General features: G+C 37.0%; 2 protein-coding genes across 5 annotated transcripts; both read left to right on the top strand.

The window, feature by feature from the left end:
* Positions 1-1,856: 1,856 nt before the first annotated feature.
* Positions 1,857-15,594, top strand: setdb1b (SET domain bifurcated histone lysine methyltransferase 1b). 3 transcript variants are annotated; one of them, XM_052578170.1, is made up of 22 exons: positions 1,857-2,073; positions 3,011-3,242; positions 4,059-4,222; positions 4,317-4,360; positions 4,570-4,867; positions 5,006-5,207; positions 5,278-5,351; positions 5,591-5,781; positions 5,952-6,081; positions 7,004-7,139; positions 7,237-7,368; positions 7,702-7,990; positions 8,299-8,651; positions 9,050-9,166; positions 9,297-9,466; positions 9,707-9,898; positions 10,496-10,660; positions 12,742-12,914; positions 13,084-13,171; positions 13,391-13,629; positions 13,768-13,856; positions 15,124-15,594. In XM_052578170.1, exons 2-22 carry the CDS (start codon positions 3,013-3,015, stop codon positions 15,239-15,241), a joined length of 3,594 nt encoding a protein of 1,197 aa, XP_052434130.1. In that variant the 5' UTR covers positions 1,857-2,073; positions 3,011-3,012; the 3' UTR covers positions 15,242-15,594. The 3 variants fall into 3 exon arrangements, with proteins under 3 accessions (XP_052434130.1, XP_052434129.1, XP_052434128.1); XM_052578169.1 differs by having other exon boundaries at positions 1,859-2,096; positions 9,707-9,949; XM_052578168.1 differs by having other exon boundaries at positions 1,860-2,073; positions 9,707-9,949.
* A 140-nt stretch (positions 15,595-15,734) lies between these two features.
* On the top strand, positions 15,735-20,859 carry LOC127974708 (uncharacterized). Of its 2 annotated transcripts, none has more exons than XM_052578175.1 (9): positions 15,735-16,348; positions 16,749-17,063; positions 17,175-17,471; positions 17,778-17,825; positions 18,754-18,840; positions 19,171-19,199; positions 19,301-19,375; positions 19,540-19,608; positions 19,820-20,859. In XM_052578175.1, the coding sequence occupies exons 1-9, from the start codon at positions 16,288-16,290 to the stop codon at positions 19,865-19,867; spliced, it is 1,029 nt and encodes a 342-aa protein (XP_052434135.1). In that variant the 5' UTR covers positions 15,735-16,287; the 3' UTR covers positions 19,868-20,859. The 2 variants fall into 2 exon arrangements, with proteins under 2 accessions (XP_052434135.1, XP_052434134.1); XM_052578174.1 differs by having other exon boundaries at positions 17,169-17,471.
* The last annotated feature ends 465 nt before the right edge of the window (positions 20,860-21,324 follow it).

Raw genomic sequence — 21,324 nt, 5'->3', positions numbered from 1 at the left:
AACCTGATAATGAGAGGAGTAACGTGAGATTGCTTTTTTTTTGGCTCACTGCTGCATTCTGGATAAGTTGCAGAGGCTTGACAGAACATGCAGGAAGGCCGCCAAGAGAGCATTACAATAGTCCAGTCTGGAGAGAACAAGCTTGGACAAGAAGTTGTGCGACTTGCTCTGACAGAAAGGGTCTAATCTTCCTAATCCTGTAAAAGGCAAATCTGCAGGATATATGTTAATACATAATATGGCAATATGCAATGCACGCAGCTACCATCGGGTCATCTGGTTGGAATGAAAAGTAGAGTTGATTGTCATCAGCATAGCAGTGATAAGAAAAGCCATGCTTATGAATGACAGATCCTAATGACGTCATGTAGATGGAGAAGAGAAGTAGTCCAAGCACTGAGCCTTGAGTAACCCCTTTAGACTTTAGAAACCTTTAGAACTTTTAGAAACCATGTGGCACTTTAATTAGTATCACTGAGCCTTCTATTTTAGCCCAATTTAGCAATTGTGAATGGTTTGTGTGTTGATAAACATATTTTATTCTGTTTTTTTTTTTTCATAAAAGCCTTATTTCTATGATCTTTTTTTACAATACAGATCCTAATGACGTCATGTAGATGGAGAAGAGAAGTAGTCCAAGCACTGAGCCTTGAGTAACCCCTTTAGCGAGAAGTTGTGACTTTAGAAACCTTTAGAACTTTTAGAAACCTCACCCCTCCAAGACCAACACCTACCTGAGAGTTAGGACTTGAACTACAGGAGTGCAGCTCCAGAGATGCCCATTTTTCTGAGGGTGGACAGGAGAATCTGGAGGTTAACTGTGTCAAAAGCAAGGTTTCTAAAGATCCAGCTAGATGAGTACTGAGGATATGGAAGCTGATTTTGCCAGTCCCAGGGCTTCAGTAACTGAGAACAGGGCAAGGATGGTAAGAGAGGGCTTTTTAAGCAGTTTGCTTACCTGAGCCTGCTTAAATGCTGCTGGAAATGTACGAGAATGAAGAAAGGTGTTGATAATGTGAGTAAGCGAAGGTATGACTGAAGAAGAAATGGCCTGAAGGAGGTGAGTGAGGATAGGATCAAGTGGACAAGTGGTAGGATGATTGGAAAGGATTAGTTTGGAAACATTAATCTTTGAGAGTGGAAAGAAGGAGAAGGAGGAGAGAGAGTATATTGGTAGTTACGAAGTTATCATCAGTTTGTGGTGTGGGGAATTGGTCAATGATGGTTCTTGTCTTATTTGTGAAGAAAACTGTAAAGTCATCAGCTGTAAGAGTCGATGAAGGAGGAAGCGAAGGAGGACAGAGAAGACAAGAGAAGAGAAAGATTTAAAAAGTGTGCAAGAATCAGAACAGTTGTTAATTTTTTTTGTGGTAGTATGTCGTTTTAGCAGTGAAGACATTTGCAGGAAAGGAAGAGAAGAGTGACTGATATACACTCAAGGTCTGTAGAGTTTTTTAATTCACCTCATTTACTCTCTGCAGCCCTGATTGTAGAGCGGTCAGCAATGTTCAAGGAGAACATCAGACAGCCAGGGGGCAGAGGGGTTTGTCTGGATGAAAGTGGTCAAAGGTTGTCCAAGCAAGAGCGTGGAGTGTTTGTGTCCAGTGCTGAAAACTGAGAGGGTGAAGGAAGTGAGGATGAAACCATAGAGGATAGGTGAGAGGGAAAGTTTGAGCATAAGTTACGACGAAATGTGATCTACGGAGGAGCGTGTACTGTGTCAGGAGAGTAAATTGTGTTTGATTCACTTTGTGCTGTGCAGTCCTGCAGGTCACGCAGTGCATCGTAGGGGCGTGATCAAGTTTCCTGCTTGCATCCAATTGCTCAATTCAACTGCCACTCACTCGTCACGCAAAAGCCATTGGTCAGCTCGTAGAATTGTCATCGGCCAAACACGTTCATCGAGGTTCATCGCGCGGTGTTCGAGGACCGGGAAATTTATGTTCAAATAAAATTATATTGGAATGCATCTGGGATAGGGAAAATCTGTATACATTCTATAGTTGGTCTTCTGTTCATTTAAGTGAATGCACGGCGAAAATAGGATATCCGCAAAAGAGCTGGAGAGATAACGTAAGTTACACACGCTAGGAGAGGTAAGCTAACCCAGTTAGCATCAACACAATTGAATAAATCTCACTCGATGCAGTATTATACAGGTCTTTTGTTTATAAGTTCATATATTTACTTTTTAAGCCGCTAAAGGTATGCGTGGATATTGATATTTGTTTAGCCCTTTCATCCGTGTGTTGCGCGCCGTTTAGGGTTCTTGACTTGCAGGAATTGTGTTTGTTGAAGTGTTGTTAAACATAGCGACCATTTTCACGTGTTATGAATATGAATGCAGCTTTGCTCCCTATCAGATTTTTGTCATTTTAAAGTGCCGTTTACAGCCATGATATCCACATGATCAGACAGGTTGTGTTTACATTTCACAGACAGAGTCATTTGACAGGAGTTCTGTGTTGCACTTTACAATCATTGGGAAAATATTATACTTTTTCTGAACTTGGCTCAGTCAGAAGATCTTTCTGAAGTGGCATTTAATAAAATAGTTTAATGCTGCTCAGATATAGCATTAAAACGCAGCAAACTACAACGGTATACTATTTTGTCAGTAGACACAAGAAAGTGTTTTTTTTATTTTTTTTTTGTGTGCATTGTAACCTTACAATGAATTTTTAAAAGGCTCAGTGCTGGAGTTGGAGTTGTCAAAAATCTGTCAGATGCATTTTATGTCACCCAGATGGACTTTGCTAATGTCTTGGTGCAGGAAACTATTATGCAGTTGTATCTACCAACATTGTGATAATACAAAGCTGGCTGAAAATAGCAAACTTTAATAACTCTCAACTGAAAGTAGATCCTGTGGCAAAGAAGATATCTTGTGATTGAGATCTTGTTGAAGGTCCTGGATAGAGCATTTGTGCAAGGAAACCCGCCAACAAATATACATCTTTTCAAACCTTGTTTTGTGACATGTTAACACAGTCTTCCCTTTCTGTCAAAGTTATGGAGTTGGATTCCAGTTTGGCCTCAGGGATGGAGATGGAGTTGGATCCAGAGTTGGAGGAGGAGTTGGGAGTGTCTTTGGACGAGCTGCGCAAGTGGATCGAGGAGCAGGTGGACCGCAGCGAAGCCGTGCAGCAGAGGAAAGCCCAGCTGGAGCAGCTGCAGGAATGGGTCGAGCAGAGGGAGAAGGAGGTTGCTAATATGGATGCTCTTTGCTCTAATGCCTCAGAGTAAGTTTAAAGTGTCAGAGAGGATGCACTGAGATCAACACAGCTAAAATGAAAGAGACTTCAGTCAAAGTGCTGGGATAGTCGGTATTACCAAACACAGATGTTTAACAGCAGTTCCAGTGGTGTAGATGGTTAAGTGTGTGCTTTTTGACACAGTTCGACCCGGGTTCAAATCTGCCTTTCGTCAAACTTTTTTTTCCTTCTTTTTCAAATCTCATATTACATGGGAAGGGTATTTTGTTCAATAAAAATGAAGGAAATAATCTTAAAGTTGAAGATAAAGTATGGGGTAGGTGTAGGGAGGGCTTTATTGTCCCAAAAAGGTGGCATCCATTTAATAATTTGAATTAAAATGATAATTTACGTTCAATATGTTATTGCGTTCTCTTTTATAATGTACTACAATACTGAGGAATTACCACAATTTGCCATAAGTAGTATAAATAGCAGAAAATCCTCCTATTTTAACATGGTATAAATAGAATCTGGATATTTGCACTTAGTGTAGATATCATATCGCTAAAAAAATCATGCTATTTTCACTTTGTGTAAATAGGACCAATTGCTATTTGCACTTTGCAAACAACCTCTGCCCCCAAAAAATACAACACAAGTTCAGTGAGTGTAAGATTCTACTCCATCAATAGCTTTATTCTTTAAAGTACTTATGACTACAATTACAAGAACCTCGATGTGAACTAGCCACTACTTCTGACAACATGATTGATTATCCAAAAGCCACCATTTTATGAGATAAAAAAGTAATATTTCTTAAATCCTAGAGGAAGAAGTACATAAATCTGTCTGTTTTCAAAGGTCTGTGGTTCAGTGTGAAGCTCTGGTGAAGGAAGTGTACAGTAATATGGGTCTAGTGTATCGTGAGAGCAGCTCGGAGGATGAGGGAGGAGGCGGAGCAAAACCTTCTGAGGTCATTGAGATTGATGATGATGACGACGATGATGTCATTGCTGTGGGATGTGGTACGTTAGATGCTATATTGTTATATGTTATTTAGTTATTTCATTTTATAGATGTCAAATATGTACAGTAACAGCGCTGTGACTTTCTTCACAGTGGTTCCTCCCAAGAAAGTTATCACTCCAGCCAAGGACTCAACGGTAAGAGAAGTGTGTCATCTGTATCACTAGACAAACCACTCGAAAGACACTGTGAAGTTTAACCTGATTTTAGCCATTTTTTTGTGGACGATTCCAGTAATTTCAGTAGAAGTACAGGAATGTTTTCGACAATATCACTAATGGGACAACACCTTAATGCTACACTGTTTCCTTTTCTGTGCTGTGTTGTGTCTGTATTGTATGTAAAGTTTAAGGAGGCTTCAGCTGCTCTTCAAAGAACGTCTCAGCAGGTGCAGAACCTGGCCCAGTCTGTCAACAGAACGGCCCAATCGAGTATCACACCAGCTAAAGCAGTGGCCCCTCCTCCACAATCCCATGGTGCTCTGGCTGTTCCAGCAGTGTTTATGTCCTCAGGTCCGAGGAACGCGCCCACTCAACCTAACCCTAATTTAAAACAGGATAATATCAAGATCAACATGACACTTTTGGGTAAAAAACGAACCAAGACGTGGCATCTTGGAACACTTGTTGCCATCAAACAAGTGGGTGAGTGAATGCAGTTTATTATCTGTATTGAATACTCCTCCTCTCGGATGGTGCTGTACATTTCATGGTGCTGTGTATGTGAAGTAGAAAATTACATCAAAAAGCTTGATCCATCCTTTTGATATCAAAATTCCCCAGGGAACAATTTCAAGTACAAGGTGAAGTTTGAGAATAAAGGGAAGAGTCTTCTCTCTGGGAACCATGTGGCGTTTGATTACCACCCAACACTGGAGAGACTGTTTGTTGGTGCTCGTGTTGTCGCCAAGTACAAGGATGGCAATCAAGTCTGGCTCTATGCAGGTGTAGTTGCTGAGATGCCCAACAGCAAGAATCGTATGAGGTGAGATGAACAGAAGATCTTGGGACCGTATGGAAGGATAGAATGGATCACTGATTGAATGTTTTTGCAGGTTCCTGATCTTTTTTGATGATGGTTATGCCTCATATGTGGGCCTGCCTGAGCTCTACCCAATCTGCAGACCATGTAAGAAACTTTTTTTTAACCTTCTTTTAGTTTCCAGTTTTTGTCTTCTCTTTTTTAATGTAATATTAAACACTGATGATATTTTTAAGTGATTCGATTTTTCATTGAAATGATTGAATCGTCTTTCAAATATAACAAATTGAATAAATAAAATAAAAAAATAATCAATAAAAAAATGAATACTAGTAATTGCGCTTAATAATTTGTTACAATGGATCTGTCTCTCAATCTGTGTTCAGTAAAAAAGACCTGGGAGGATATTGAGGATGCATCATGCAGAGATTTCATCGAGGAGTATGTCACGTCGTATCCCAACAGACCCATGGTGCTGCTGAAGCCTGGGCAGATCATAAAGACGGAATGGGAGGGAACGTGGTGGAAAAGCCGTGTGGAAGAAGTGGATGGCAGCCTTGTCAAAATGCTTTTTATGGTCAGCTCAGCACCATGTGTAGCTAGAAGTTTTATGGTTAAAGATTTTTTAATTCATTTGTAGCTTGATTTCTTTGATCATCCATCCTTTAACAACCATCTTCATATGCAAAGTCGCCGTGTGTTAAATGACATTTGAATATGAGCAATATTGTTTGTTGAATGTTGCAGGATGATAAGCGGAGTGAGTGGATTTATCGTGGCTCAACAAGGCTAGAACCTATGTTTAATCTGAAAATGAACACGGCTAACAGTCAAGAGAAGAAAATGGCTGGTCAACAAAGACAGCGGCCTAATATGGGTAACAGATTACCATGTGCTTGTCTTTTATATTTTATGTCTAATTTTTATGTAAAATTGTATGCTCACATAGGCCTGGGCGATAAAACGATATTGCTATTTATTGATAGTGCACCTTCATCGAGGAGGTGCCTTAATGAGGAGATTATGAATTAAAAGGATGAATATTAGTCAAATTTAAAATAAAAATTTGCATTGAGTTTTATATTAGTGGAATTTTAATGTTTTATTGCATTTTTCATTCAAAATATAAGAGAAATACAGAAGCTTAATGCAGAGAAGATCTTGATTAGTTTAAAAACGAAACGCAATGCAAAAAAAATTTTTATACGGACAACTATGACAGTTTAACTCCTGTCTCACACAAGAGATGTAACATTATAGAAAGTTAAGAGGTTTAACTTTTCAATAGAAAGTTAAATTGAAATATTTTTAAATATTTTTAAATTGAAAACACGTCTTGAATTTGTGGGGGTTTATTCCGTTTCACTCCGTCTCATGATACTGTTTTGTTCATATTGCTTATGCAATTTGCGAAATTATATTTGATTTATATGTTAATTTAGATGTTATGCACTTTTGTTTTTTATATACTGTTATTTAATTGCACTGAATAAACATTGCTCATTGGACCCTCCTGTGGCTTCAGGAGACAAGCCAAAAGTGTTCTTAACACTTATTTAATCTGCATATAAAACATAAGAAAGGAGATATTTGTTTACATTTTATTTTTAATTTTTTTCTATTGCTCATATATATTTAAAAAAAAATCACTAATTTTCAATATCAAATTATATGAAACCATTATATTGTGAGTAATTTTCACCCAGCCCTATGCACACATTTCTTATTACAACTGCCCTTTTAAGAATGAACTGGTCTGTCCAATTCTTATTTGACTAAACCTGTGTATGTGCTTGTAGGAGCATTGAGGACAAAGGGCCCTGTAGTGCAGTACACTAGTGACAAGAGTGCTTCTGCTTCCAGTCGGCCTGAAGCCCCACAGATCTCACCAGCTCGTCCAGTGGCTCCCGGACCCCCACAGCCTTCCCGCACAGAGTGAGTGCTTCAAGAGCTATTCTTCTTTCAATATATTTCATTTATATGATCCTGGTCAATGGTTATACCATGTTTATCTCTTTCTCTTCCATTTCAGGAGTCCGAGTTTAAAGAGTCAAATGGCTAAAAAGAGCACTGGTCAGGTTGCAGTGCAGCCTCGTCCGGCCGTGACCTCTGACCTCCAGCCCAAACCACTGATCGGCACTGTTCAACAAACTAATACCTCCAGGTTAGTGTGACACCCAATCACTCGGTACTTCTCACTACTTTGATCTATATATCTGCTAATCACTGCATATGCCCCATTTCTTTACTTTGCCTCTCTTTCAGCATTTACGCTTGATATTAGTATCTCAGGGGGTCTGACCAAGTGGTCCAACACATTTTTATACAAATCATTCAATTCAAATCACATTATTCAGAAATACATGGGTCCACATTGTGAAGACTGCCTGCTCAACGATCAGTCAGCCAAAATGAAAGTCACTGTTTTTGTAGTGTGATTAAATGTAATATATTTGGGAAACACAATGTTTTAATGTCTTGTTCTCTTACTCTGCAGGCTCTTTCTTCTGCAGTCTGGACCTGTGCATACATTTACGCCAATCACACCTGCCCCGCATACTTTACAGACAACTGTGTCTACCTTCACAAGTGAGCGTATTCCTCAGGAGCCATCGTACCAGGCTCCGAATGACAGACTCTTCTACCTTACACACAACTGCACCCCAGACTGTCTCAAGCGCATCCGGCCCACCCGTCCCAACCTGCATCGAGGACGCAACCCACTTCTTACTCCATTGCTCTACGAGTTTCGCCGCATGACTGGCCGCAGACGCCTTAACCGCAAGGTTTGTGTGGCTTAAGATTGAAGTCAAATTTACTGATATTTGGAAACCTTGTGTGTTCAAAGTCCAGTCTATAGGATTCTGCATGATTTCATTTTTGAGTAAACCGAGGGTAAACGATTTCCCCATGGAGATTTTACATCAGGTTCAAGTTGTTCACACTGACGAACAAAAAGCTGCTTGGTTGGGCCTTTTGCCGGTGAAATTTGCCCGAATTAGAAGCTATCATTCAACTGTTAAGTGTTTTCAATGGTTTATTCGGTACTAATACACAAACTAATTTATATTTACCCTCTTTCTCTCTCACTCAGATGTCATTCCATGTCATCTACAAGTCCCCGTGTGGCTTGAGTCTGAGAAATATGTCAGAAATCCAGCGCTACCTCTTCCAGACACACTGTGACTTCATCTTCTTGGAGATGTTCTGTCTGGACCCTTATGTGCTGGTGGACCGTCGATTCCAACCCCAGAGGCCTTTCTACTTTATCCGGGACATCACTGGCGGTCGAGAAGACATTCCCTTATCCTGTGTGAATGAGATCGACAGCACTCCTCCTCCCAGTGTGGCCTACAGCAAAGAGAGGATCCCAGAAGACGGAGTGTTTATTAACACCAGCCCAGACTTCCTGGTGGGCTGTGACTGCACTGACGGCTGCAGAGACAAGTTAGTGTCATTGACTGGCTTTCAACAAAGTCAAAAATCTCAGGATAAAGAAAAAAGCTGCTTTAAAATAAAGAAAAGAAAAAGTAGTTTAGCATAGAGCTGCCATTAATTCTTTAAAGAGCGCAGTCTTGTGTTTAAAATCCACACGGTCGTATATCCAACAACGATTTGTCTGTGCTGTGAATGAAAAATGCTGATCATTTTTTTTATTAGTAGACCGCAGCAATGAAAATTTATCACAGCATTTAGTAAATTACACATTATTCTGCTTAGTTCAGAATCGTGATCTCTATTTGAAATGAAAAAACCTGATTCTCACTTGATCCAGAATTATAAATATGAAGATCTCCCTTCTAAAACCTTTTGTCCTTTGTTCTGTACATTTTGTTTGTTTCTAGATCCAAGTGTTCGTGTCATCAGCTGACTCTGCAGGCTACAGGGTGTGCTCCAGGTGGGCAGATCAACCCCAACGCTGGATACCATCACAAGAGACTGGAAGAGTGTCTCCCTACAGGGTCTGTTATATATAACCAACCCTCCATAGTGCCATTATCATGTTGATTTACAGTGAAACCATTCAACTTAATCTCTTCCATCTCCTTTTAATGGTTCGCTCTCTTTTTTCCCTCTCGTTTGCATTCTCAGGATCTATGAGTGTAATAAGCGCTGCCGCTGTAATCCACAGATGTGCACTAACCGCTTGGTTCAGCACGGTTTGCAGGTCCGACTGCAACTCTTTAAGACCCAAAATAAGGGCTGGGGCATTCGTTGCCTTGATGACGTAGCCAAGGGCTCATTTGTTTGTATCTATGCAGGTAACCCACTCAGAACCTAATTTGGACTTTAGTTAATCAAAAGAAGATCAGTCCTGTGTTTGTTCTTACCTAAGCTTCTCCCGCTTAAGCCTAAAGTAGTTTGTCTGATGTCCTGATGTCCAGCACTGGGCATTTAAGGGGGTTATAGTAATTATAATATAGTAATGACATATTATATTTCTATAGATATATATAGGAATTATATATTGTAGTTCTAGTAATTGTTTATTTCTCTATTAGGTAAAATCCTGACAGATGACTTTGCCGATAAAGAAGGTTTGGAAATGGGTGATGAATACTTTGCCAATCTGGACCACATTGAGAGCGTGGAGAACTTTAAGGAAGGTTACGAGAGTGAGGCCCACTGCTCCGACAGCGAGGGCAGCGGGGTGGACATGAGCAGGGTTAAACTACCTGCTTCCTCCCAACACGGTAAATTCACCACCAAGAAGGAGGAGCGTAACAGCAGCATTACCGGCAAAAGTGAGAGACCCATGCACACATCATACCTTTCGGCTTGTTATAAAAATGAGTGTTTGTGGAGATATCAGTTATAATGGGGGGGAAGACTAACACCAGTAGTTTTTGTAATCTCCATTGGACCAAGTACAGTAATTGGGAGTCAAAATCCTGAACCCTCCTAACTTTTCAGAAAAACTTTTTTAATAATCACTTTAACATAACCGCTCTCTAGGTGAGTTAGTGTGAAGACCGTTCTTCTGAAGTTCACACAGGTCTCCTAGCAGGTGTAGTTCATCACATGAACATGATCCAGTAGTTTGTTTTTTATTATTCTTTTTGTGAAATATTTTGCAAAAATATAGTAAGGCCTGCTTATGTTTCTTTAAAATAAACAAGCGTGTGGTTTGATTTTATTTTTTAATTGCTGGTCACATGCATTTTATTTTTGGTGTCCCATAATAGAATTCGTTTTTTCAATCACAAGTTCATTATCCTTCAATGTATATCCAGCAGGTGAAGGTTAAATCTTCTCAAATTTACAAACTACTTTTTTCTCCCACTTATTAGGCCAAGATGATTCATCTGAAGACAGTGACGATGACAAAGACGAAGAGTCTAACGAGGATGAGAGCGACAGCTCTGACGACACATTTGTGAAAGACACATATTACTCCACCAGCTCAGTGTGGAGGAGCTACACCACCCGCAGACAGGCCAAAGGAATAAAGGAAGGTGAGGAGAAGACCCATAGAACCTCTTAAGACCCGAGAAAAAAGATTTAGGAGAAAGTTACTTCTTTCCATGTCTTTGCAATGTTTAGAGAATAAAAATTAAAAAAAAGTCAAATTAAAAAATATATATTTCATTCATAAGTTATGCTATGTCCTCAGTTGAGGACATCGAGATTCAATTTCTTAAAAAAAAAAAAAAAAAAAAACTATCGATTTTTTTAATCACCAAGACATTGTTAGATTTGTATAAAGATGATTCTCAACCGTTATAATAGATGATTCAATATACAGTTTTTCTTTATGCAGCATTTGTGTAAAATTGCTATAAACAGGTTTTCTCATTATATACAATGTATCTATAAAATACCTTTTATTTGCATATCTATGTATTTTTAGGTCAACATGTAATGAAAAAAAGAAGTGTAATAATGGGAGTGATAATTGACCAGATTTTCATAATAATATATAATATTCCATAGAATATTGAAATATAATTTCTTTCCCTGTTCATTTGTTATGTCTCCCAAAATGTGTAATAAACATTATTTTATTCCCGGTGTCCTCATATGAGGACCTGTATGAAGTCAACGTCCTGTTTCTAAACAAAGTCATATTTTGATTTGAAACCCCATAACATTTTCCTGAGAATGTTGATTTATGAGACACACTTAAAAAATTTGAAAGATTGAAATAATAATTACAAAATATTCATATTTCCATAAGAGTGTCACTTAATTTCGGACATTTTTGAAGACCAAGGAGAGGGAGTGGTTATAGTTAAACATCCAAACATTTTGGTATTTCTGATACAGGACATCCAGAATTAAAACTGGCATGTACAGTCTCAGAGAAATTAACAAAAATATAATGTCCTCATGTAAGGCAGCAGGGTCTCATGAGGTTAAACACTGAGCAGGCCACGTGAGGGCAGGCTTGAGTAGAAGTCTTATAAATAGTCACAGAAACTGTCAGGGAAAAGGCCTGAGTAGGATTTTCATGACAGTTACTATAATTATCATGAAATCTCCTGTTTCAACACTGGTTGGTTCTCACCAAAGATCTAAAATGACAATTAAAAAACGCTGAGTGGGCCGTGGTGTGCTGTGGAGGGGGACGAGGTCAGAAGGAACATAGACAACTTCAGTTTCCGACAGTTTCATTTCACTCCCATCAAGTTAAAAACACAAATAATTGCACAACTGTTTGAACTATGCTTCGAAGACATGTATATGAACACACTGTTGCAACTCTGCTGACTTTTAAGGCTTATTATGCAGCCTTTTGGTGGGTCGGGCAACGAAGCTGTAAAACCGATTGTACTCACTAGTTGAACAAACTGCATTTGTGCCAAACTCTTTTTCCCTTCAAAAACAAACACTCTTCAATCCATGAACGTTTCTCTCAGTTTATATACACAATCTCACAGTCTGAAGCGTCGGCCATAGCAAATCAACTCATGCTGTTGTGAATAATTAAGTGAAGAGTCTTCTCATAGGATAAGTAATTAAAACTGATGGATGCTAACATTGTCATCTATGATGTGCAACACAAACACCTGTGCTAAAAGCTATGAAAAAATAGATTAGGATTTCATGATCCTTCAATAGTAATGTGTCATTCAGTATATAATTTATTAGATTTTAGTTTGTGGTAAATGTTTTGAACCATTAATAATAGTCTTTATTATTATATTTCATAAGCTATATATTATTTTGGTGTTGAATTTTTTTGACCGTTTATTATTATTATCATCATCATTATTATTTTTATACTTCATATATGATTCAATATATTGCTTTAATTTTGAGATGAAATGTCTTAATGGTTACTGCTAATAATATTTGTTGTTGTATAACCAAATAATAATCTTATTTCACATATTAAATTAAATATATTGTTAACTTTCTGTGTTTTGTTTTGTGTTGAAATTTATTTTTAAATGTCTTTGTTAGATTTATGTTTGTATATATTTTGTATCATTTAAATTAATCTGCTGTAAAACCAAATTTGCTCTATACACTGAAATCAACTTTGTTAATTTCAGTAACAGTTGACTTTCTCATCTTTCTCTCTTTGCTGTAGAGAGTCAGGACAGTAAGGATGGACTGAGTACGTCCACAGGTGAGGACAGGAAGCCTCCTCCGATGCCAGAGGAGACTGGGAAAAGTAAAGTGGCGTCTTGGCTCACCAGCCAGTCTTCCACTTCAGCAAATCAGAGCGTCAAGGTGGAGGGAGGGATGAAGACGGAGAAGAAGGTCAGTTATTGTCTCACACTCTGTTTTCTTTTTAAGTTTTCACATGAAATTTGTCTTTATTCCTCTTTCTTTCTGTCTCACTCTCTGATAAACACACTCTCTATTTTTTCCTTTTCTCTATTGATTCATCTTGGACTCTCATAATCTTTCCGTCTGTCTTTTTGTTTAGGATGTAATGACCCTCTCTGACAGTGATGATGTGCAAACTATAAGCTCAGGATCAGATGACAACAAGGAGAGAGAGAAAAAGACTCAGGGTAAGAGGACTTCCTTATGTCAGATGACTGAATCTGCTTGTACTATAGGCAGATGACTAGAAACCATTTTTAACCCTTTATGAGCTGCTCACCCTGGAGGTGTTGTCATAGTAAAAGGCTATGAAAACCAAGTGAGCACAATTAGAAGGTTGAATAGTCTTGCATTCATCAAGCCGTTATACAGAACATTGTTAGATCTCCTCTCTGTCTCTCTCTCAGCTGTGGTGAAGAGGCAGGTGGCGGTGAAGTCCACGCGTGGCATTGCTTTGAAGTCCCACAGTCTGATGGTGAAAACAGGGGGAGGGGGTGCAGGAGGAGGTGGGTCAGGCACATCTCATGGACAGGGAGGTGGCGGGGGTGAAAGTGGCCCTAAAAACACCCGCCTGTTCTTTGATGGGGAGGAATCATGTTATATTATTGATGCCAAACTGGAGGGGAACCTCGGACGCTACCTCAACGTGAGTAAAACAGACCCGGATATGATTGACTTGCATTAAACATTTACATAAGTCTAAGACCTCAGGGTATAATTATTTTAATTAATTGATAGTTTGTGACTGCTGTGTTTATATCCTTCCACTGTCTTCATCCCACAGCATAGCTGCAGCCCCAACCTGTTCGTCCAGAACGTGTTTGTGGATACTCATGATCTCCGCTTCCCCTGGGTGGCCTTCTTTGCTAGCAAGTAAGCATAACATATAGCTATTTTATTGTGCATTTAAATGTAATATTTTAAATGTAGTAATTTTACCTACCAGTTATTGGCTGTTTTTTAATTTTTATATATATATATATATATATATATATATATATATATATATATATATATATATATATATATATATATAAAAGTTCCACCACATCCCAAAGATACTCTATTGGGTTGAGATCTGGTGACTGTGGGGGCCATTTTAGTACAGTGAACTCATTGTCATGTTCAAGAAACCAATTTGAAATGATTCGAGCTTTGTGACATGGTGCATTATCCTGCTGGAAGTAGCCATCAGAGGATGGGTACATGGTGGTCATAGAGGGATGGACATGGTCAGAGACAATGCTCAGGAAGGCCGTGGCATTTAAACGATGCCCAGTTGGCACTAAGGGGCCTAAAGTGTGCCAAGAAAACATCCCCCACACCAATAAACCACCTCCACCAGTCTGCACAGTGGTAACAAGGCATGATGGATCCATGTTCTCATTCTGTTTACGCCAAACCTTACTCTTACCCTTACCCTTGCCTTACTTTCTCAAAAAAAATTATTCTGTATGATTTAGAAGCATTTTGATAAATTGGGACATGGGTTAGATCCTCATAAGTCACCCTCTCCTTGTAATACCTGTGTCATACCCATGTCATTATACAGAGTTGTGTCCTGATATGTCACAAAAACAAGAGTACACACACACACACAGATTAATTAATACATCTTTTTTTGCGTCTAATTTTGGTGTCTGTTTAATACGGTCATCTTATGTTCACTTAAGGTTAATCTTTAAAAACATGAGTAATTTTTAATAACATCAAAATTAAATCTTTAGCACATCTCAAAATGAATATATTTTCATGTTGTACATTATCATGTTGTGATGCATGTATTCACTTATTTATTTCAGTTTGTGAGATTTATTTATTTAAATTAGTACATCATTTTAATACCAAGCCATTTATCTTTTATTGGCCATAACATGAAAATATTTTCTCGTGTTTGTGTTTACTTCTCTAATAGTCTTTATATGTGCAACATTTTTCCACTCAGGTCTTTACATGAGTTTTTTTTTTTATTAATGACAATGCCCTTGTTTTAATTTTAATTTTAAGGTTTTCACCATATAGGATTTGTTTATAGTACAGAATTACTGTATTTATATGTGTATTTCAGCTATTAGTCAGAATATTTACAGATTATGCTTTTTGTAGCTGGGGTCTTGGTATTAACCCTCTGTTTCTACAGGCGCATCCGAGCTGGGACGGAGCTGACGTGGGATTATAATTATGAAGTTGGCAGTGTGGAGGGCAAGGAGCTTCTGTGCTGCTGTGGATCAACAGAATGCAGAGGACGACTGCTGTAACACACAACACATTCACAAACTAAATATAACTTCAGTGAACACTTATTTGGAGCTCCTGGAAGTTGAATTGTCCGGTCTGTGCTACTGATGAGAACTGAGCTGATGCTGACCAACGCCCCCATCCACTTCTTTTTTTAAACGTCGATCTCAATAGCCCATTTTGCTTTTATATATGTAGTTCTGATAATGAAAAAACATTTTTTTTTTCTTTTTTTAACACATTTAACTCATGGTTTTGTGATTGTCATTGTGTGCTACTATGTAAATGTGCTTTTGTTAGTCAACAAGTTTATGAAAACAGACAAAATTTTACTTTTGTCGCAACTTGAATTAAAGTTCTACAAAGACCAAAATTGTCATGCTGTATTATGACTCTTGGTTCACATGGTTAAATATAACACTTGTTGTGGATTGACAGAAAATTTGTGAGAGGAGTGTGTGATGAGTCACAAACAGATCTGTTCACTCCTTTTAAGTGATTTTTGAGTGACTAGGTGACTAAAGCACATTGAAAATGTACATTATTGGAATCTGTCATGCCATATTATTTGAAAATGGGAATTTGATTCTAAGCTCAGTGCAATATGTTCATCTGACAACCAACAACACATTACTTTTTGCTTGCTCGGTCATGTGTTTTAAGAATTTTTATGGCCACTCAATTGCTGTTTAGGCTTTTGTTAAAGAAATAGTTAAAATTCAGAATGTTTACAGCGCTTGGCACATCTAACATTCCAGTAATAATTTAATGACTATATTACTAGGATCACATGGCATTCAGGAAACAGTTTAAAGAAGTGAAACTAACTGTTGTGCACTGTTGTCTCTACAATGAGACACGTTTCCCATTCGACAACAGTCAAGACTATAGAGGAGATGTAAACTAGGGTTGTAACAGAAAACTAAAAAAAAAAAAAAAAAATTGCTTAATAGCAGGGTTTAAACATTCAGTTGGTCGGATAGAAGTTGTTAACAATCCCAGGGGCTGTTTAAATAAAGAGTTGTGATCATAAAATGAAAAGGAAGTGACTGAAGTTGATGATAAAATGGCTGAGAAGCGTCATCTGCATCACCTCGGACTGATAATCCTCTGTTCATTTCTCACAGGTAATGAATCCATGATATAACAAATCTTTGTGATGTTGAATTAGTCTGGGAAAGAGTTTGGTTGAATATCAGCTCAGTTTAGTCTTGCAGCTTTTCGTATTGAGATTTTTGATATGTGTATGGCATTACTTATTTACATAGCCTACTCTATTATTCCTGAATGCACTAATAGGCTACTGGGGCATAGTGTCACATGCAGAAATATGATGCATATTTCCTTTAATATCGAGAGAATGTTAGTGATTTTAACGACTCTTTTCTCTGATAAGAGACTAGTGTTTTTTTTATGGTGTGCTGTTTGCCTTAAGCAAGGAAAAATAGTTTTAAATATTGCTTTGTATGTCATTGTGTTTGTGTTTTCATTCTGTATATTGATAACTCAACCACACTTGAGTTTCAGGTACCATTGGAGTGGATGATACACACAAGTTCTGCAGTTCTGGTGGAAGTGTCCGTCTGCCCTGTAATAATGCTCTTTCTGACTGCACATCAACTACATGGATCTATAGCAGAGATTCAAAGACAGTTGAACTGATCACTTTAGGGAAAAAGAGGACAGACACAGAGAGACATGAGAGACTGAGTCTGGGCTCTGACTGCTCTCTGAACATCAACAAAGTCACAAAAGAAGATTATGGAACTTACAACTGCCAACAATATGTGAATGGACAAAAATATGGAAGTGATGCATGTGTTTATCTGCATTTTCTTCATGGTAATTTTATGTTTATGTGGTCAATTTATAATAACATCCTTCTTTTATACTCAAATGAACAATAAAAATAAATGAAGTCTGTTGGCCCATATGTTTTATTCTCAGTTTCAGTCTCTCCATCATCCTCTCAGATCAGAAGCGGCAGCTCTGTGACTCTCTTCTGTCAGTTGTATTATGATCAAGTCTCTTGTGATACTTTGGTCCGTGTTGATGAAGTCCAGCTGATCTGGGTGAATCAGGCTGGTGTGAACCTACAGATAGACTCTAGATATCAGATATCACCAGGACACTGTTACAGCACTCTGACTACAACACTCCTGGATGAAGATCACAACACAGAGTGGAGATGTCTGGTTACTCAGAGAAATCAACTGAAGACCTCAGCCACATATATTGTCAGGTATTCAGGTGAGGAGACCAACTTTAATCAGTTTAAAATAATCTCATTGACTGATTATATCATCAGAACAAACTGGGCAAACAAAAGCCTGTTTTACTCTGACAGAAATAATATGAACCCAAGCATTGCTTCAAACAAATGAACTGCAGATAAGTGATAACAGCCCAACATATGCTGTACATAAGTTATTTAAACTGAACAGAAAGTATTTTTAACCTTTTATGTAATGTGAGGAAGTGTTCAAATATGATTGTAATTTTACAATCAGATGATGTAATTATATTTTCATCTGAACTATCTTTCATCCTGCACAGGAACATCAACTACAAACACATCAACTACAAACACATCCGAATCTCAAGGTACATGATGATTATGCTAACTAAACCACATGACATTTTTCTAACATAATTCTACAGAAAAAAATAAAATAAAATTGCCATAGTCTACATCATACTGTTTTGCATTTTCTTAATGGCTGTGTTTATATATATATATATATATATATATATATAGGGACATCAAATATCAAATAGCATCAAATTATTTTTTATTTTATCATAAGAAAAAAACACTGTTTGATGATGTTTTTAAAACAATTTAACCATATTGTCATATAGCAACATTTCCTAAAAAGCTTTCTAAATTTAAAAATGTAACCTTGTGTAGCTTTTTTTTTATCCAAATGTGCATCATATGAAGAGTTACGGAAATATTAGTTTTTTCTCTTGTCTTTCTTTACTTTAGAATTATTATTGTTAATTTTTTGTTAAATCAGATTTTTTTTATGACTTAAATCTACATAACTTCTCATGTTAGAAAGTGAAGACTACTTTTAGCACTAGAATATTTCGTTTTGAAATGAAAACAAATAAAGCATAATAGCGTTCACCATAAATAGCTCAGATGGCAAATATTACCAATTCTATGTGGCTGATTCCAGACCTAAACTCTCTATAAAGCTAATTGTCATAGAAATTGATGCTGCATTTTATTAATGTTTTTGTATGTGTATAGACTTGGATTTAAGTTTTGAGTTTGAATGCATTTGCAGAATACATTTAAAACAATACCAACATGTAATTAAAAAATATATATCAAGAGCAATAAACCACAGGGAAAAAATTCAAAGTCACAGGTAGGGTTCAAATTTACTAGGTAACCCCAAAACAGGCAACCAGGGGGAAAAAAGCAGATAACCAGGACAAGACAAGGTAAAGGAAACACTCATTACATGTACATTATGTTTCCTGCACATGACTATGTCTGCCTGTCCTCTGTCTCCTTCAGTGACTGTGATCGTGATGTCTGTTCTGGCTGCTGTGTTAATTGTTGCCCTTGTTTCTGTTCTCTGGGTGATCTATACAAAAAGAGCTCGTAAGTTTTTCTATTTCCTCCTTTGTATAATAATAAGAATATAATCAAATTTCACTTTATCATTAGCAATAAAGCATCATTTTCAGGTTGTATAATTCATAGAAACATACAGATTGTATGAAAACATGTTGAACTATAAAGTTATGAAACAGTACTTTATTCCTGTCGAGAATATCAGTGAGATTGAGTTATCAAGTAAAAATAAAGACTCTTTTTCATCACTGATTTCAGTAGGACACCCAAATCCTTTTAATTTGAATGTAATTACCATTGGAGACTTTGTGTTTTGCATGTGTGTTTTATAACATGAGCACAATTACATTTTCATAGGTAATAAAGGAGGAGCTGATATATCTGTGGTGAGTTCAGGAATGCTAGTAATTTGGATGTGATTACTGTATTTTAAGTTCAGTAAAGTGTGTAATTCATATAATTACTAATAACTACTTGTTATCTAAAGGACAAAGATAGGGATGAAAATAAAGGGACCTATGAATCCATCAAAATGTCCATTCCTACTACACCAAACACCAATGTGAGTTAACAGGATGACTCCAAATATTAAGAAGTTAATTAATTATGTGTCTATTTGTCTATTTTATAATGCAATGTATATACTTTGTGTTACTTTAAGTACTGTACTGTCAGTTGCCTTTTTCTGTATTAAACTTCATTTGCCTTGTTTCTATTGATCTTTAGGTACAGACAGCTGATGTGATCTATTCTGAGGTTACCGCTTCCAGTAAAAAACAAGTAAATGCGCATTATGTGAGTAGATACGGCACCATCACATTCACTTGCTTTCCTTGCATTTCCTTCCATCACTGCCCAATAACAGTCCTGTTCAGAGAAATGCACTTCTCTTCTCTATATGCTGCTGATATTGAGCGCTGAATTTGCAGATAAATTTATCTTTAACAACAGAATAACTGGGGGTTGAAATGTACATGAACTGACAAAATGTGTGATGTTCTTTCAGATTGATTCTAATGATACAGTGACTTACGCTGCGATCAGAGGAACATAAGATGCACCTCAGGATGGACTTTACGCCTCTGTGAACACCACCACCCCTCACAAATAAACTTTAATTATGCAAATCATTGCATGACCTCACATTATGAGCAGATTTGCAGTTTTTCACTCTGCAGAGATTTATGCATTTATGAGATTCATTGTGTTAATGGACAGAACTTTTATATAACATTTTTGAGGAATATACTGTGAAAATCTACAAACACAATTCTGAAGGAACTGTTAAAAAAAGTTTTAAATGCATATAGCAGAGAGATAATTTTTTAAATAAAAAATATAAAGCATCTTATCATCTGTAGTCTGGGTCAGTTCACTGTAACATTGGCTTGAAGGTTTTTCAGTTGAATTTCTGTCTTAAATAATTTTATGATTCTCGCACTCATTCTTTTTTCTTTGTATTGACTTCCTTTGGGCTCTATTGTAAGAAAGCATGGTATATCATTTCACCGCTCTGCAAATGATACCCAAATCTATGTACCTTTTGAAACATGCTGCTCTAGAATCTCCTTTTGCATGCCTTGATGAAGTAAAAACGTGGTTCTCTTAATTTTTTTATTATTTCTGAATGAATCAAAAACTGAGGTTGTTGTCTTTGGCCCCAGTGAAAATTCAGGGAGCAGTGGTATCTGATCAACTTTATTCATACAATCCTACACGAAATCTGAGGACTGGTGATCAAAGACTTCTCTCGGTCCCCAGGTCACAGTTAAAGCATAGAGGGGATAGAGCCTTTGCGATTGCTGGCTCTAAGCTGTGGAACAGCCTTCCAGCTTATATCAGACCGGCACAGTCGAAATGTTTTTAAATCATCTCTTAAAACCTATTTCTTTTCTTGGCCTTTGATGTATTGAGAGTTTATGTTATGAATCTGTGGGTTGTCATCTGTTCTATGTCTTTGTTTGTTCAGCACTTTTGTCATCCGTGCTTGTATTTAAACATGCTATATAAATAAAACAAACTTGTAACTTCATCCTCCATGGAAAAGCACAAAATTGTTTGTGTCTTCAGTTCCAGTTAAATGAGAAGTAAACAAACTTCCTTTAGTTTGAGGAAACATTTAAAATCAGAATTCACTTTTGAATGAATACTTGTAATACAATGTTATTTATGTTTAAAACATTAAGAAAATTTGTGATCAATAGGATTAAACTAATGCATTTATTATCTCTGAATTCTCAGGTGTATCCTGTTAGTTTTCTATATTCAGTTCCAAAAATCGTGTGAAATGATGTAATCAATGTATTTTATATACTTCTGTAATTTTTTTAGTATTAATGGTTTATTTTACCTTTTTTTTTTTAATTAACTTTTATTTCTTGTATTTAAGGATATTCTTGGATTTATACACTTTCTGTGCTATTTTAGTAATATAACACCGATGGCATAACATGTTGTATAATACATAGATTTTTCAAGATTCAATATTTTTATTTGTAACATGCATGGTAT

Source organism: Carassius gibelio, chromosome B16, assembly GCF_023724105.1.
Source record: "Carassius gibelio isolate Cgi1373 ecotype wild population from Czech Republic chromosome B16, carGib1.2-hapl.c, whole genome shotgun sequence".
Lineage (NCBI taxonomy): Eukaryota > Metazoa > Chordata > Actinopteri > Cypriniformes > Cyprinidae > Carassius > Carassius gibelio.
This window is presented reverse-complemented; position numbering and strand designations above follow the sequence as displayed.